We start from the raw sequence: 18,154 nt of genomic DNA, 5'->3' as shown, positions 1-18,154 counted from the left end.
CGGCCCATCTGCGCACAGACAGCTCCAAGATTAAGCCCCAAAAAAGGGCAAAATGTGTTGAAGGTGTTCTCTACAGGTGGAGCCATCTTTTATCCATTTCATTTACACAACAGAAAGTTGGTGCCTGTGTGCTGACGGCCACCGTTTTGTTGAGTTACCCACATCTCCTCCATCAGGGCCTGCCTAAGGTTGGGTTAACACTATTGCCGCATGAGGCTCACAGTAGGGGTCCAGTGCGTCCCCGTTCACCGTTTCATGTCCAATTTCAGCCTGCATTTTTGGCTAATTTCGGACCTGAAATGGACCAAAAGACGCACAGGTGTCAAGGCTGGGCTCAGCCCTTCCTTCTATGAGCTGGTCGCTCAGCTGTAGGCTAATTGCCAGCTCCCATCTCTTTCCACAGTGGCTCACCTGTTGATGATATCCTGCTCGTCAGTCTTGCCTACTTAAGCCATTCAGTCCAGAGAATCTCTGCCTTCGCCTTGGTCAAAATCACAGAGACTATCTCCTGCATTCCTGTTAAAGACTTGCTTGGCTGACATCCCTTCTGGCTCCAGATCCTGCTTGCCGTTTTACTACGCTCATCTCCGGCTCCGTGACGTTTGGCTTGGCTGACTATCCATTCAGGTTCCTGAACTCTGACTACGTTTTGACAACGTTTGGGATATTTTCTTTTATTATTAAACAAGTGTGATTTAACTGTACTTCTGTCTCGGCCTGATTTCATGGTTTCTGACAACGGGACCCCTGTGCAAATTTGCACCGGAGCCGCAGCGGAGATATATGAACCAGCTCCATAGAGAGCCGATCAAAATCTCCTGCTATTGCGAATTGCGAAACCCGCATCCAATTCGCAATAGTGTGAACCCAGCCTAAAACAGGGCAGTTTAAGGCCCAACTCCCAGGCTCCATATAGTCCACAGCACCCTAAGTATTCATCTCCACCTTTACACACTTAAACTTACTGTGTGCCTAAAGCCCTGTACACACGTTCAGAAATTCTGCCAGCAAAAGTGAGCTTTTGGTCAGAAATTTCCGACCGTGTGTACGCTCCATCGGACTTTTGCAGAATTCCAGCCAGCAAAAGATTGAGAGCAGCTTCTCTATTTTTCGGTCGGAAAAAGTTCAGATCGGACGTTCCGATCGCTCTGTACAAATTCCGACGCGCAAAATTCCTACGCATGCTCGGAAACAATTTGACGCATGCTCTGAAGCATTGAACTTCATTTTCTGCTCGTCGCAGTGTTGTAGGTCACCGCATTCTTGGCGGTCAAAAGTTCAGAGAACTTTTGTGCGACCCTATGTATGCAAGCCAAGCTTGAGCGGAATTCTGTCGGAAAAACCATCCAAGTTTTTTCCGACGGAAAATCCGCTCGTGTGTGTGTGCGGGACAAGGTGCGCCCTGTGCACACGCTCACCATACCACTGGTCACATCTATCAGCCACGGCTCCACTGGCTGGGGACCCACTCTGCATCAGGACTGATGACTTCCATGTGGCTCCAGAACCGGCCCTCACACCCCTTTCCACCACCATCCCCTAGCCTGACCATGTTTGCACGCAGGATCCATCTTCTCCATGCGGGGTACCCCATGAGATGTACAGTCTAGCATGGGCTTAAAAAGGTACTACCCCACTTCACAGCAGCAAGGTTACTAAGGATCAGCTTCAGACCCATAAAGCAGCCAGGAGATTGGCCCAATGTAAGTTTTTCTGAAAAGGTTCCTCCAAAAGTCCTTTCAATGTTCAAGTTCTCTATTAACCATTCAACAGTTCTGATCCGGATTGTGGTGTAACTTTGTGTGCCCAGTAGAAGGGGTGCCCATCCCAGAGGTTGTAAAAAAATAAAGGTACTTTTCTCTAGGTCAGCCTCAACATTTTAACCCTGGAGGAACCCCAAAAATAATTTTCAGGTCTCGAGGAACCCTTGCTAAAACTAGCAACCTCTGGAGGAACCCCAGAGTTCCACTAAATGTGAATGGCCGCATTAGTGTGATGGTCAGTAAGAGGAATGCTCCTTACACTTGTGGTCATTGGGAACTTGAATTACCTCCTTACAGATAGCGAAAAAAAATCAATGGTGTCGGTGGGAACTTATTCCGAGAGGAAGAAATTGCCCAATGCTGAAGGAACCCCTAGCAACCTCTGGAGGAACCCCAGGGTTCCACAGAACCCTGGTTGACAATGGCCAAATTAGTGTGATGGTCAGTAAGAGGAATGGTCCTTACACTTGTGGTCATTGGGAAGAATTACCTATTTACAGATAGCTAAAAAGATCAATGGTGTCGGTGGGAACTTATCTGAGAGGCAGATATTGCCCAATGCTGAAGGAACCCCTAACAACCTCTGGAGGAACCGTAGGGTTCCACGGAACCCTGGTTGACAATGGCCGAATTAGTGTGATGGTCAGTAAGAGGAATGGTCCTTACACTTGTGGTCATTGGGAACTTGAATTACCTCCTTACAGATAGCGAAAAAAATCAATGGTGTCGGTGGGAACTTATTCCGAGAGGAAGAAATTGCCCAATGCTGAAGGAACCCCTAGCAACCTCTGGAGGAACCCTGGTTGACAATGGCCGAATTAGTGTGATGGTCAGTAAGAGGAATGGTCCTTACACTTGTGGTCATTGGGAAGAATTACCTATTTACTGATAGCTAAAAAGATCAATGGTGTCGGTGGGAACTTGTCTGAGAGGCAGATATTGCCCAATGCTGAAGGAACCCCTAACAACCTCTGGAGGAACCCTGGTTGAGAATCACTGCTCTAGGTCATCTCTTTTCCACCTATCGTCTCATCAACCAAGCAGTGCTCTTTCTAGCTAAGCTCCACCCAAAGTATTTAAATTATACTGACCAGAGGAAATGAACTCATTCTTCTTCCTTGAAGGAACATATTTCCTAAAGGGGCAATCGAGTGACCCCTGCCTACAAACAGAGCAGAGATAACAGAAGAATATATAATGGCTCACTTGTGCTGATCTCACCAGCCTCCTTCGTGTATTGCTGATCATCCCTCACATACGTCTCTTCTTCTTCACCCTCAACTTTTATTTTAATCAGATCTTCACCCTAAACCAACAGAATGGCAGAAAATAACATCTGTAACATAGAAGTATTTATGATGTGAGATCACATAGAAAATATCATCTTGTAGAGTCCACACATCATCTCCACATGTCAGAGTGTTCAATCACTTTATGTTCCCGACCCTCAACTCCACCTACCTGATGATGGTGGGGGATGGTGTGACCTCCCTGTGTGGAATCCCGAGAATACCAAGAACGAAGACGTCTCTTTGTTGGCTCCTTCCTGACATCCTTATTGAGATCTGTGTGTCCTTCAGAAAACTCCATCACCCCATACTCATCATCCTCCTCTTTAAACTCTTCTTTGATAATGATATTAAAACCTTCAAAGTTTCCATTCTAAATATAAAATAAAACATGTATTGTAACAAAAACATGTTTGTGTATAAATCATAACTACCAATAATTGCAGATAACCTACCTGATGATGGTGGGGGATGGTGTGACCTTCCTGTGTGGAATCCCGGGAATACAGAGGACGGGGACATCTCTCTGGTGGGTTCCCATTACTGGATCCATCTGTAGGAAACACACACACTGACTGAATACATTGTTTCTATGTGTTTATCAGATGATGGGGGATCTAGGTGGAGCCTCCGTACTGCTCTCTCCTTTACAATAAAGTCTCCTCTTACCCGGTGATGTGAGGGGCGGCTGATTGTCCATCATGACGTCCTTGTAGAGATCCTTGTGTCCTTCTAAATACTCCCACTCCTCCATGGAGAAATAGACAGTGACATCCTGACACCTTATAGGAACCTGACACACACAATGATACAGTCACCATCCAGACACATCCCTTGTCTGTTACTGGATAATGTCCCAGAATTCCCAGAATCCTCCTCACCTCTCCTGTCATCAGCCCAAAGATCTTCTTGGTGACTTCTAGAATCTTCTTGGTGTTTCCAGGTGTCAGGCAGTGAGGTGGAGGTACTGAGATTTTATCTGGTCACCAGACTTCACAGGAAAGCTCTGCATAGAAAAACACCAACAGCAATGTCATATGACGTCCCCCCCAAAAAAAAAAAATTCACCTCTCCCCTCAGAGATTTTTTTTAACAACTACATAGTATTGTCATCTACCGGAGGATCGGACACTATAAATAAGACAAACTGTAGGCCAGCCATAGGGGCCATAACCCCTCCAACATCCGCTATGTTCAGTTTTTAAGAAGCAGTACCAAGAGCAAAAGGACTTTAAGCTTAAACAGAAAAGTTGGAAGAGCAACTTTTAGACCATAGGACTCAACATTGACCTGAGGCATCAACCTAGAAGTAGTGGAACAAGAAGGCAGAGCACCCTTCTTGGGATGCCCTAATTATGACAAACATAGTCCCTTTTCCTGACCAAAGTTGTGGCTAAAAGACAGAAATCGGAGAGCCTGGACAACCTCCAAGCCATGGAGAGCAATCTCATTTTCAGGATGTGGATCACCTGCAGGTGGCACTGTGGTTCCCTGGAGCGGAGAGTTGTACAGGTAGTCCCCGACTTACGAATGGCCTCAATGCCGGTTGCTTGTGCTCCACGCTGATCCTGAATACCTCCGAGCAGCTATGTTGCCACATTCCACACTGCAGTACTTCATGTACTGCATGGCCAGAAGAGCCCCAGAAGCGCCTGGAACATCCCACATCCCTGCACAGGCGGACGCTGGAACATCCTACATCCCCGCACAGGTGGAAGTTACACTTACAAGCAGTGTTCCGACTTACGAACAAATTCCACTTATGAACAAACCTACAGTCCTTAATGTGTTCGTAACCCGGGGACTGCCTGTAATTCCAGTGTCCACCAGCGGGTGTCTCCCAGCAGCTCCTAGTAATCAGTTTCCACTGGATGCTGGCTCCTGGGAGGGTATGTAGGTCCCCCCCTACTAAGTACCTCTTGCTCCAGTGTTTTTGCTGCTGTCGGAATCTGGTTTGGCTAGATCCTTCTCTTACTCCTCATCTAACATGTTTCGCCCTGCCCACCGGAGCTTAGCCATAGTCCTATAACTAAGCTGCAATGGGCGGAATGAAACGCATTGAGCACATGGTTTTGGCAGGGACACGCAGGCTGAAGCCACCTTCACTTATGTCTACATGACCGATTGGGAGAGCAGGGATCCTTTCTAATGAGAAAAAAAAAACAAAAAGAGGGCGCACCAGCCTTGTGCATTATCCTTGGAAATATTTCTTATTAAAAATGAAGTAAAAACCTACTCACCAACATGTGGGAAAAGATTTGCATACAAATGATCTCCAGATGACCGCAATTGGTCTACTAACAAAAGACTCGGGATGGTAACAAGGGAGATTTCAAGGGCCACTGATGGTCTGGTGCTTTTCGAAGGGAGGCCTGGCTAGACTCAGAGGAAGGAGGCATCCCTTCGAAGCGCGTCAGACCGTCCATGGCCCTTGAAATCTCCCCTGTTACCATCCGGAGTCTGTTGTTAGTAGACCAATTGCGGTCATCTGGAGATCATTTGTACTGCGGATCTTTTCCACATTTGTGAGTAGTTTTTTACTTCAAATATGTCCAATCATAATGCAAAAGGCTAGTGCGCCCTTTTTTTTTTTCTCTTTTGACTGTTACGATACCCCTATTCTTGAGGGCAGCAAGGCCCCAGGCACTATCCACTACGAACTCTAGTCCACCTGGTAACTCACTTGTGCGCAGGAGTGTTTGTCTTTCTGCTATCCTTTCTAATGACTGAGGGCCATATGTTGGTCCACATCCACCAGAAGACAAGAAAGAATTCATCCCACAGAGAAGCTCCGGTGGTGAAAAAAATTGGACTCGCCACCAAAAATTTGCCTTCCAAGTCCAACAATAAATTTTTCAAGAAGTGGACGTTCTGGCCTTCAGGGTTGGTAGAATTTGCCATGTCCATCCCTCAGAACCTGAACATCAACAACCATCGCAATGTCCATGCCTCAGAAACTGAACATCAACAACCATCGCAATGTCCATCCCTCAGAACCTGAACATCGACAACCATCGCAATGTCCATCCATCAGAACCTGAACATCGACAACCATCGCAATGTCCATCCCTCAGAACCTGAACATCGACAACCATCGCAATGTCCATCCCTCAGAACCTGAACATCGACAACCATCGCAATGTCCATCCCTCAGAACCTGAACATCGACAACCATCGCAATGTCCATCCCTCAGAACCTGAACATCGACAACTATCGCAATGTCCATCCATCAGAACCTGAACATCGACAACCATCACAATGTCCATCCATCAGAACCTGAACATCGACAACCATCGCAATGTCCATCCATCAGAACCTGAACATCGACAACCATCGCAATGTCCATACCTCAGAACCTGAACATCGACAACCATTGCAATGTCCATGCCTCAGAAACTCAACATCAACAAACATCGCAATGTCCATCCCTCAGTACCTGAACATCGACAACCATCGCAATGTCCATCCATCAGAACCTGAACATCGACAACCATTGCAATGTCCATGCCTCAGAACCTGAACATCAACAACCATTGCAATGTCCATGCCTCAGAACCTGAACATCGACAACCATTGCAATGTCCATGCCTCAGAAACTCAACATCAACAAACATCGCAATGTCCATCCCTCAGAACCTGAACATCGACAACCATTGCAATGTCCATGCCTCAGAAACTCAACATCAACAAACATCGCAATGTCCATCCCTCAGTACCTAAACATCAACCATCATCGCAATGTCCATCCCTCAGTACCTAAACATCAACCATCATCGCAATGTCCATCCCTCAGAACCTGGACATCAACAACCATTGCAATGTCCATCCCTCAGAACCTGAACATCAACAACCATTGCAATGTCCATGCCTCAGAAACTCAACATCAACAAACATCGCAATGTCCATCCCTCAGTACCTAAACATCAACCATCATCGCAATGTCCATTCCTCAGAACCTGGACATCAACAACCATCGTAATGTCCATCCTTAAGAACCTGGACATCAACAACCATCGCAATGTTCAACCCCTCAGAATCTCAACATTCACAATCATTGCAATGTCCATCCCTTTAGAACCTGAACATCAATAATCATCGCAATGTCCATCATTTAGAACCTGGACATCAACAACCATGCCATTAGATATTATAAAGAGAATGAGGTGGGACTTTAGAGCCAACGACTGAGAAGAAAACAGAAAGAAAATAACAGCAGATCTGGACCATCTACACATGAAAGTGTCCCTCTTTTCCAGTTTCCTCAGTTGGGAGGTAGCTTTAACAGTGAACTTCAGGTTTGAATTTAACTGCTACATAAAGATGGCCCTGATGTGATATTCTTGTACTCAAGAGACACTGGCGCCAATTATTTGTGGTGAAGATTTGAGATAATCATGTAAATGTTATAGTCAGATTATTTCAAATGAAAACTACTAAAATAAAGACATAAACATTAAAATCTGCACTATTTTTGCAGGTTTTTGCGCCAGTGTAGCTCTTGCACCTTCTTTTGGTACTGAGTCTCGTGTATTTTAAAGCGTACTGTCACACGACTGTTACCGCATTTGTCGGAGTGCCATTAAGAATTATTGACGCTGCAAACGCGAGGCACTTTTGTGGCCCGTTTTTCTCACGTTTCCAGAAACGTGCATTTCTGTGCTCATTCCCTAAAAAAAGCAAAGGTGTAAATGACGCCTTAGCCCTTGTACACACGGTCAGACATTCCGACAACCAAATCCGTCGGAGTTTGTCCGACGGAGTTTGTCCGACGGAGTTTGTCCGACGGAGTTTGTCCGACAGAGTTTGTCCGACAGAGTTTGTCCGACAGAGTTTGTCCGACAGAGTTTGTCCGACAGAGTTTGTCCGACAGAGTTTGTCCGACAGAGTTTGTCCGACAGAGTTTGTCCGACAGAGTTTGTCCGACAGAGTTTGTCCGACAGAGTTTGTCCGACAGAGTTTGTCCGAAACTGTTGCATACACACGGTTGGACAAAGTTGTCGGACAATCCGATCGTTCAGAACGTGATGAAGTTATATCGTTACGACGGGACTACGTTCAGGCTAGTAGCCAATAGCTTTGGTCTAGGAATTTGATCTGAGCATGCGTGGCACTTTGGAATTCTCTACACATGATCGGACAAGGTCCAATCAGATCATGTTGTCGGAAAGTTTTATAGGCAAGCTGGAAAACCTGGTCCGTCGGATATTCCGACGGAAACAGTTCGATGGAGCCCACACACGGTCGGATTATCCGACAACACGGTCCGATCGGACATTTTCCGTCAGAATGTCCGACCGTGTGTACAAGGGCTAAGAAGACCCTATCCCAGTGATGGCGACCCTTGGTGCCCCAGATGTTTTGGAACTACATTTCCGATGAATCTAATGCACTCTGCAGTGTAGTTGAGCATCATGGGAAATGTAGTTCCAAAACAACTGGGGTGCCGAGGTTCGCCATCACTGCCCTATCCACACCTCAACGTTTCACGAACACGCACAAAACTACCTGTTTTTGTGCGCATTTACGAAACGTATGAAAAAAACGTGTTTCGCTCTTGAGGTGCCATTCAGTGTTAATGGCACCCCAAATGCGCATTTTTCCATTTCCAAAAAAAAATTTTAAATTGACAAATCAAGCAATTGAAAAAACGCAAAGCTCAATCTACACGGGGCTACTTTGGCGCATTTGTCATTCATAGGTGAGCCAACTGAAACGAATGGGTGGCCTTATGTGTGAAGCATGACAAAACACACCCAAAATGTGCATAAACGCTATCATAGCGTGAACGGGGCCTAAAAAGTCATATAATAGGTTAGGATAGACTGATAGAGTGAAAATGTCATTGGTGGAAATGCGACACATCTCCAAAATTAAGGAAATGTTCTGCCCCTGAAGGGGTTAATCTGGATTTCCACACTATATATGTGTGTATCATCATCTGCTGGAGATAAAAGACGTCACAGTGACTATGGAGGAAGAGGACGGAACATGACGGGGGTAAATATAAAATAATATCTTATTACCTCCTCTGTAGCCACTCCCAGCAAGGTCGCATCTCTACGGCCTCCAAATTCAGCTCTCCCCCTGAACTTCCTGTCTGTAACTGACATCACTTCCTGTCTGTACACCACATCACTTCCTGTATGTACACCACATCACTTCCTGTTTTCCATAGAGACTTAATGTCTGTCTTCCATAGAGCCTTACTGTCTGGGTAGACGTGAGATCATCACCTTGTGGAGCTCAGAGGAACTGCAGCCCTGAGAAACATCTCGAAGTATGAACACGGCCTTGTGCTGTGTGTGTATGTACTCTCTATCCTTATAGATGGGGTAATCTCCACTTATGGTTGCCACCTCATCTCTTTAAACCCGAACACATTAATTACACGGGTTCTGTGGCTGATTAAGGTGGTAATGAAACTTGCTTAGTGCCTTATCTGCATTAAATCAGCCACATAACCTGTGTAATTCATATGTGTTTGGGTTTTAAGGGATGAGGTGGCAACCCTACATGGGGATACAATGGAAATTTTATGCCAGGCATCTAATATGTCTGCAGGCATCTGCAAGATGTGTGCAAGAGGCCAAAAAGTTAAAACGAAATGTGAACAGGATCCTCCAAATGTAACCCTAAAATAGTGTGCCTCTCCCAGCAGCCAAAATCATTGGGTCATTTCTGGAACCTGATAAATGCTGGGAAATATCCACAGGTGGACAGTGCAACTACACCCTTCAGAACCAAGGACTACGGAGCCACCATCTGGTGTTCTAGTTCCTAATAGTATGAATATGATAGACCTCTGGCACCCTGGGGTAGAATCCAGAAACAAGCTCTTGAGCAATGGCACCTCCCGTTAACAGCCAGATCCCCTGTGTTCTCTTCTAGTGTTTTCCTGTGCCTTCAGTGGTCCCCAGAATTTCCCTTTTCAGGGATTTCCCCACGGCCAAGGAAGCAGCAGATACACTGAACCCTCTGTGGCTTTAGCTACCATTTGGTCCACTGCATCAACCGGTCCTGGTCAGCCACCTCTACTTTAGCAAAAGTGGATTGCCAAGTAATGACAGTTGGGACAGGTCCTTGGGATTTTGCAGAAAGGATGAGCTCAGCGCCATTTTTTTTTTTTCATAATTGTGAGATTCTATAAAATGTAGATCCAATGACAATAGTGTCTCTATGGGATTGGGCAATGAGTTCATGGAGTTGGCAATCACTCCAGGTGTCCAGAACAGCCTTTCTCAACCTTTTCAACACAGAACAACAACCCTTGAAATAACTTTCTGGTCTCAGGGAACCCCCTGCTAAAAATTACTATATCTACAACTCATTATACATTAGTGTGATAGTCATTGGGAAGCATGCTCCTTACATTTGTGGTCATTGGGAAGAATAACCCCCATAACTAAAAAGATCAATTGTGTCAGTGGGAACCTATCTGATCCCCGCTGAGCCGGTGGATGACTAGTTCGTCTCTGCACACTGTGCAGAAACGGACTGGTCAGATCTACGCTTTCCTCTATGGGGGGATCGGTTTTCCTCCGTCATCAGTTTCGGAGCATAGCGGAGACTGATGTCATCGGATGTCGGCGGATGTTCATCAGCCAAGAGACATTGGCGCCAATTATTTGTGGTGAAGATTTGAGATAATCATGTAAATGTTATAGTCAGATTATTTCAAATGAAAACAACTAAAATAAAGACATAAACATTAAAATCTGCACTATTTTTGCAGGTTTGTGCGCCAGTGTAGCTCTTGCACCTTCTTTTGGTACTGAGCCTCGTGCATTTTAAAGCTTTCTATCACACGACTGTTAACGCATTTGTCGGAGTGCCATTAAGGCCGCGTACACACGGGCGGATTGTATGGCCTACTTAGTCCGCCGAAACACATTTCAGCGGACAGTCCGCTCGTGTATGGGCTTCAGCGGACTTTTTCAGCGTGCAGTCTGGCGTACTAAGTATATCGGAATTTCCGTAATACTGTCCGTCATACTTTGGTTTCAGCGGACAATCCGCTCGTGAGTAGGCTAGTTCGACGGACTAAGAATGGCGCATGCTCAGAAAGGATTTACACGGCGGAAGGTTGCATTGCTGTGTATTGGACTTCCTATTTCTAGTCCCGTCGTACGTGCTGTACACGTCATCGCGCAAGCTTTCGACGGACTGTTTGGCTATCCGTGTGTGGTCAAGTCCGTTCATTCGAAAGTATGACGGACTGTCCGTCGGATTGTATGACGGACTAAGTAGGCCATACAATCCGCCCGTGTGTACGCGGCTTAAGAATTATTGACTCTGCAAACGCAAGGCGCATTTTTCTCACGTTTCCAGAAATGTGCATTTCTGTGCTCATTCCCAAAAAAGCAAAGGTGTGAATGAGGTCTTAGAAGACCCTATCCCCTATGGGGGAAGAATAACCCCCATAGCTAAAAAGATCAATGGTGTCAGTGGGAACCTACCTGATCCCTGCTGAGCCAGTGGATTACTAGTTCGTCTCTGCACACCGTGCAGAAAAGGACTGGTCAGATCTCCGCTTTCCTCTATGGGGGGATCGTTTTTCCTCCGTCATCAGTTTCGAAGCATAGCGGAGCCTGATGTCATCGGATGTCGGCGGATGTTCATCAGCCGACATCCGCTATCTCATAGGGATACATGTATGTCCGTTTTTCATCAGAAAACTGATGGATGAAAAACAAACGGTCCGCCCATGTGAAAGGGGCCTTAATCAGTGACATCGGCATCAGGGGCTTCATAGCTGGTAATCCAGGACTGATTCATTTTTATAAAGGTCAAACGGTCCACGGAGTCTGTGGACAGACGCGTTCTATGATCAGTTTCGAAACCTCCCGTAGCACCGAATGCCCATTCTGAAAGCAAGCTGGATGCAGAGCAGCCCAACAACTCAATAGAATACTGGGCAAGTTCTGGCCAGTGGTCTATTCTCATGACCCAGTAAGTCAGCGGGTCATCAGCTGGAAAGCTCTTCATGTCTGTTTTGGCCCCGAGGTAAATATCCACCATGTGAAACAGATGATGCCGATGGGATGTGGAAGCTGACAGCCCTGGGTGGAGAGGACTAAAAAAATTTAAAAAAATGCCTCACTTAGGCAGATGCCTTCTCCAACACTCCTCTCTATACCAACAGAAGACTCAAAACTATGCTTTCCACAACACTGTATCCTACTGGGAAAAACTTTCAATAAAATCCTCTTTAATGTGTCCTCAAGAGATTTTAGCATGCACTGTCACCATCCTTGTGGCCTCCTCAAATGCTGACAATACAGTGCATGCATCCCTAATGATCAGCCATTGGGGTGGGGAAAAAAAGCCGAGGTGGCCTGAGCCTGTCGTCGTGCTGTACTGGCACAGGTACTCGTTGACGGTCCTCTGCTTCATGTGTAGCCGTTGCAGCATTCCCAAAGTTGAGTTCCAACTGCTGGGCATGTCACAAATCAGCCAACTGAGCACTGGCTGTGTATGACCACCTGAATTGCCTACAGACTCTTCTGGCCTGCTTTAGTACATCTTGCAACCCTGGGTACTTACTTAGGATAGGAAACGCTGCACCACCAAATTGAGGACATGTGCCAGGCATGGCACATGTGTCAACTTTTCCTGTCCAAGGGCGGACAGGAGGTTTGAGCTATTACCGGACACCATCATTCCTGGCTCCAGCTGGCGTGGTGTGAACCACCTCTGGGCCTGTCCCTGACTCTAGGAATAGCCCTTTGAACGCTTATCGCTTACCTGATGTACATAGGACAATTCTGCAGAGGAGGGCATGGAGGTGGCGGAGGGGTAGGAGGAGGGGGTAGAGCTCACAGGTCTGGCATCATCACTACCAGCTGTATGGAGACAAGGGGTCACAACAAGCTGCAGCACCGAGCCCTGTTCTGCATCCTTTCGAGTTTTTAAGCAGCATTACCTAGTGTGCTGTGAACAAAATATATCATCCCTGCCCATGCTTGCTGGACCATGTGTCAGCAGTATGGTGGATTTTACGGTTGACTGCCTAACGCAATGATGCCAGAACATTCCCTTCCACGTGATGGTAGAGAGATGGAACGGCCTTATGTGAAAAGTAGTAGCGACTGGGAAACCTTCCATTGTGGTACAGCACATTGTGCGAATTCACAGAAGGAGGCAGAATCTACCAGGCTGAAAGTCAGAAGTTAGAGAGCCAACAGCTTTGACAAGCTTACATTCAGAAGCTGGGCATGTGGGTGGCAGGGACTGTATTTTTTTTCGGCTGCACAGATGGGGCAGAAAATTTTTCCGGCTACAGTCTACAGCTGGTGGTGTGCTGCTGGCAGATGTGCTGCTAGGACCTGGGACACCCTGTGCTATACCATCATCCCTGTCAGTGGAGGCTGCTGAAAGGTAATGACTCGGTATCGCAGGGGCAGACTGAAGAGGGTAAGGAGGAGGAGGGACAGATTTGTGCCCCTTTCGTGTGGCTTTTAGGTGCTTTTGCTAACGGGCTGGTGGTTGGATGTTAAATGCCTTGTTAAGCATGTGGTACTCAAATGGTTGGTGTTTTTGCCACATTTGATGTGCCTGAGACACAGTTTGCAGATAGCAACAGTGCGATCTGCTGAAAAAGGCCCAGACAGCTGAGCTTTTGGGAGTGGGGAGATAACAGCTGCAGAATGTGATGGAATAGGGTGGCTGCTCTCTACTCTTTCTTGATGTCGGCCTCCTTGGGGTTGTGCCACCTCACCTTCAGTTTCCTCCTCTGCTCTATCTGGCACCCAAGTCGCATCAGTGACCTCATCATCATCTCCATCTACTCCATCTTCATCATTACCACTGGAGACAACTTGGCAATACACTGCGTCTTGGGAAACATGAATGCCAATTTGTCTACCAGTGTTCCTCCCTCTCTCTAGGCTCATGTTCCTGTCATCCTCAACCTCAGAACCAACATCTGAATCCAATAATGGCTGGGCATCATCCAAGAGCAAGTGGCTGACGCTGTGGTCAAATAACTTAGCTGACTCCTCAATGGCTGATGTTGGGGCTATGGCAGGAATAGATGTGGACAAGGAGGCAGATTTATCCACTCTGGCAACTGCAGGGGACTGCACACTTGTCTCTGTTTGCGTGACAGAGGATGAGGAGGATGAGGAAAGTTTAGTAAGCCAGTCCACCACCTCCTCTGCATGCTCTGGTTGGATAGCACAGGCAAAAATCACTAAACAGAGGAAAGTATGCCCTGCCTGAGGACTGACCACTGCATCCACCTTTGCCTGTGGACACCTTTGTTGCCGGCCTCCTTACAGTGCCGAGGGAATGTCTGCCTCTCCTTGTCCTCCCAGATATTATTGGGAGGAAGGGGGGGCGGTGCTTATAAGCAAATGTAATGAAGAAGGTTAAATCTGTATGTATATGCACTTAATCAATGTAAAAAGGTGTTCGGTGCACTTATATTTGAGTACTCACACTACACAGACACACTCCACAGAAACACTATAATATACTGCACTATAATATGTCAAATGTACAGTGAACTATATGGCGTTAAACTGGCAGTAATGCACACAACACTATATGGTTTTAAACTGGCAGTAACGCACACAGAAGTAAATGGCGTTAAACTGGAAGTAACGCAAAAAAATATATGGCGTTTAACTGGCAGTAACGCACACAAAACAATATGGCGTTAAACTGGCAGTAACGCACACAGAACTATATGGCATTAAACTGGCATTAACGCATGCAAAACGATATGGCGTTAAACTAGCAGTAACGCACACAGAACTATATGACATTAAACTGGCAGTAACACAGGCAAAACTATATGGCGTTAAACGAGAAGTAACGCACACAGAAGTAAATGACGTTAAACTGGCAGTAACGCACACAGAAGTAAATGACGTTAATCTGGCAGTAACGCACAAAACTATATGGCGTTAAACTGGCAGTAACGCACACAGAAATATATTTGCGTTAAATTGGCAGTAACGCACACAGAACGTAATGGAGTAAAACTGGCAGTAACGCACACAGAACTATATGGCATTATACTGGCAGTAACGCACACAAAACTATATGGTGTAAAACTGGCAGTAATGCACACAGAACTATATGGCGTTGAACTGCCAGTAATGCACGCAAAACTATATGGCATTAAACTGGCAGTAACGCACACAAAAGTAAATGGCGTTAAACTGGCAGTAACGATGGTAGATGGTGTTCTGTCACTACACTGACGCTATCTGAACTGTCCCTACTCTAGCTATACACTAATGTAAAGATCACTGACACGGTATCACTACACTACACTGAAACTATCTGAGCTGTCCCTACGCTACACTTGTGTATGTATGAATGACACGGTCTCACTACACTACAGTGAAACTATCTGAGCTGTCCCTACTCTAGCTGCACACTATGCAAAGCTGAATGATGGCTTCTAGACTGACAAAATATTCTACACTGACAATTGAAGCAAAATAGCACAGTATTGCACACTAACTAATAGCACTGAACAGAGCCCTGTTCTATCTCTCTCCACGCTGAAATCACACTGAAAATGGCTGCCATTGAAAGAATACTTTTTCAATGTGGGGCGGGAATGAGCCATGATTGGATAAAGTCATGATGACAGCATCCAGTCATAACTCTGACAGTGCTCTGTGCCCTGATTGGCTGAAGATTTCACTGCTTCAGCCAATCAGGGCTTGCAATGCACTGTTCAGTGCCGCAATGGATTGTGGTCAGTTTCGGGGGGGGGGGCAACAAACGGTCAAACGACCCGTTTGTTCAGCTGTTCGCCAAACGACTGAACAACAGAAGTTCAGCCCGAACTTATGCTGGGGGCCAAACCATTCGCCCATCCCTACTAGAAACCTCTGGAGGAACCAATAGGTTCCATGGAGCCCAGTTTAAGGAAGAATGTTCCTTATACTTGTGGTCATTGCGAAGAATGACCCCCTTACAGATAGATAAATAGATCATTGATGTCAGTGGAAACTTATCTGAGAATCAGGAATTGCTCAAGGAACCCCTAGAAACCTCTAGAGCAGTGGTTTCCAAACTGTGGCCCGGGGGCCAAATGCAGCCCTTTTTGCTTGCTTTTATCCGGACCTTGGGGCAATATTTCATCCTCTGACACAAACATTAGGGCATAATTTCCCCTATTGACAGAATGAGGCACATTTTATCCCAATGACACCAAAGATGGGGCACAATTCCTCTCACTGACACCAATGATGTGGCGTTATTCTTTCCACTAAATTACACCACAATTCCTCTCATTGAAACCAAAAATGGGGCATTGTTTACTCCCACTGATACAAGGACATTTTCCAATTGCCACAGTCCGGCCCCCCTAAAGTCTCACGGACAGCAAACTGGTCCTTTGTTTACAAAATTTGGAGACCCCTGCTCTAGACTACAGGAACCCTAGGCTTCCATGGAACCCTGGTTGAGGAGGAATGCTCCTTACACTTGTGGTTATTGAGTAAAATTGCCACCTTACAGACAGCTAAAAGATCAATGTGTCAGTGGGAATGTCAATGGAACGAAACATCCCACACTCCGCTTGAACGCTTTCGTCATATACTGCTTCCTCCTAGTCTGACTATAGATATCAGATATTCCAACCGCTCCCAACAACAAAGGCAATACTCGTTTGGTTTCTGAACATGGACTGTTTTATTTGAGGTGACAAACTAATTTATATAGCAGGATGACAATGCAAACTGTAACCAGAAACCGAATTAACATGAGCTAGTTACCATATTTATCAGAGTATAAAACGCGCTGGGGTATAACACGCACCCCAAGTTTAGGAGGTAATTTTAAGGAAAAAAACTTTTAGGAGGGAAGTTTAAGGAAAAAATAAAAACTTAGCCTTATCAGGCCGCGTACACACGGGCGGACTGTTCGCCCAACCTTGTCCGCTGAACAGTGTTTGGGCGGACAGTCCGCTCGTGTGTGGGCTTTCAGCGGACAGTTTCAGCGGACAGTTGGACGGACAAAGTCTTTCGGAAATTCCGAAAAACTGTCCGCTGAAACCTTGTTTGAGCGAACAGTCCGCCCGTGTGTAGGCCACTTTCGAAATGAGCAAACTGTTCCCGCTCGGAGGAAAGTCCGCCCATTTCGAGCGAGTGTGAAGGTAGGCGGGGCCCGCGACGGAGACGTCGCGGGCTCCGCCGCCTGGAATGGACTTAAAGGGGAACCCCAACGCCGAAAAAAATCGGTGTGGGGGTCCCCCCAAGTCCACAACAGACCCTTGTCCGAGCACGCTACCCGGCCGGCCAGGAAAGGGGGGCGAGCGAGCGCGCCCCCCCTCCTGAGCCGTACCAGGCCGCGTGCCCTCAACATGGGGGGTGCCTTGGGGAAGGGGGGGCCGCGCGGCCCCCCCACCCCAAAGCACCTTGTCCCCATGTTGATGAGGACAAGGGCCTCTTCCCGACAACCCTGGCCGTTGGTTGTCGGGGTCTGCGGGCGGGGGGCTTATCGGAATCCGGGAGCCCCCTTTAAGAAGGGGGCCCCCGGATACCGGCCCCCCACCCTATGTGAATGAGTATGGGGTACAATGTACCCCTACCCATTCACCTGTAAAATAAAAGTACCCAAAAAAAAAAAAACACAACACACGAGAAAAAATATTTTATTGCACAGCTCCGGGGGTCTTCCCTCTTCGGGGGTCTTCTCGCCGGACTCCTCCGCTATCTTCTTGTAGCTCTTTTACTAGCGGAGGAGTCCGGCTTTCTTCCTCCCCGCCGCCGGCCTCTTCTCCCGACTTCGGGGGTCTTGTCCCCCTCTTCGGTTCTTCTGCCGGGCCACCGCGCCTTCTTGTAGCTCTTTTGCAGGCGGTGGCCCGGTCTTCTGTCGCCGCTGCCTTCCGTTCTTCTGTCGCCGCCTTCGGTTCTTCTGCCGGGCCACCGCGCCTTCTTGTAGCTCTTTTACAGGCGGTGGCCCAGTCTTCTGTCGCCGCTGTCGCTGTCGCCATCGCCGCCTTCCGTTCTTGTTCTTCTTCTTGTTCTTCTTCTTCTTCTCCAGGAGATGTTGACACGACGCTCTCTCCGGCCGGAATGCCAGAGCCGCCCTGCGCTGCCACTTATATAGTGACAATGGGGCGGTGTCACATGGTA

The 18,154-nt window shown here is 47.0% G+C and overlaps 1 protein-coding gene across 1 annotated transcript in view; it reads right to left on the bottom strand.

Moving 5' to 3' along the window:
• Window positions 1-18,154, bottom strand: part of LOC143955497 (uncharacterized) — a 78,308-nt gene that overhangs the window by 11,132 nt on the left and 49,022 nt on the right. The window contains exons 17-21 of the mRNA XM_077465534.1: window positions 3,934-4,035; window positions 3,722-3,845; window positions 3,508-3,605; window positions 3,225-3,425; window positions 2,970-3,069 (exon numbers count right to left, since the gene is read on the bottom strand). Coding sequence (XP_077321660.1) covers window positions 2,970-3,069; window positions 3,225-3,425; window positions 3,508-3,605; window positions 3,722-3,845; window positions 3,934-4,035 — 625 coding nt within the window. The remainder of the gene's footprint in view (window positions 1-2,969; window positions 3,070-3,224; window positions 3,426-3,507; window positions 3,606-3,721; window positions 3,846-3,933; window positions 4,036-18,154) is intronic.

This window comes from Lithobates pipiens, unplaced genomic scaffold (genome assembly GCF_037356315.1).
Source record: "Lithobates pipiens isolate NorthernLeopardFrog02 unplaced genomic scaffold, aLitPip1_a1.2 Scaffold_35, whole genome shotgun sequence".
NCBI lineage: Eukaryota > Metazoa > Chordata > Amphibia > Anura > Ranidae > Lithobates > Lithobates pipiens.
Note: the sequence above shows the minus strand (reverse complement) of the source record. Positions and strands in the feature narration are given on the sequence as shown.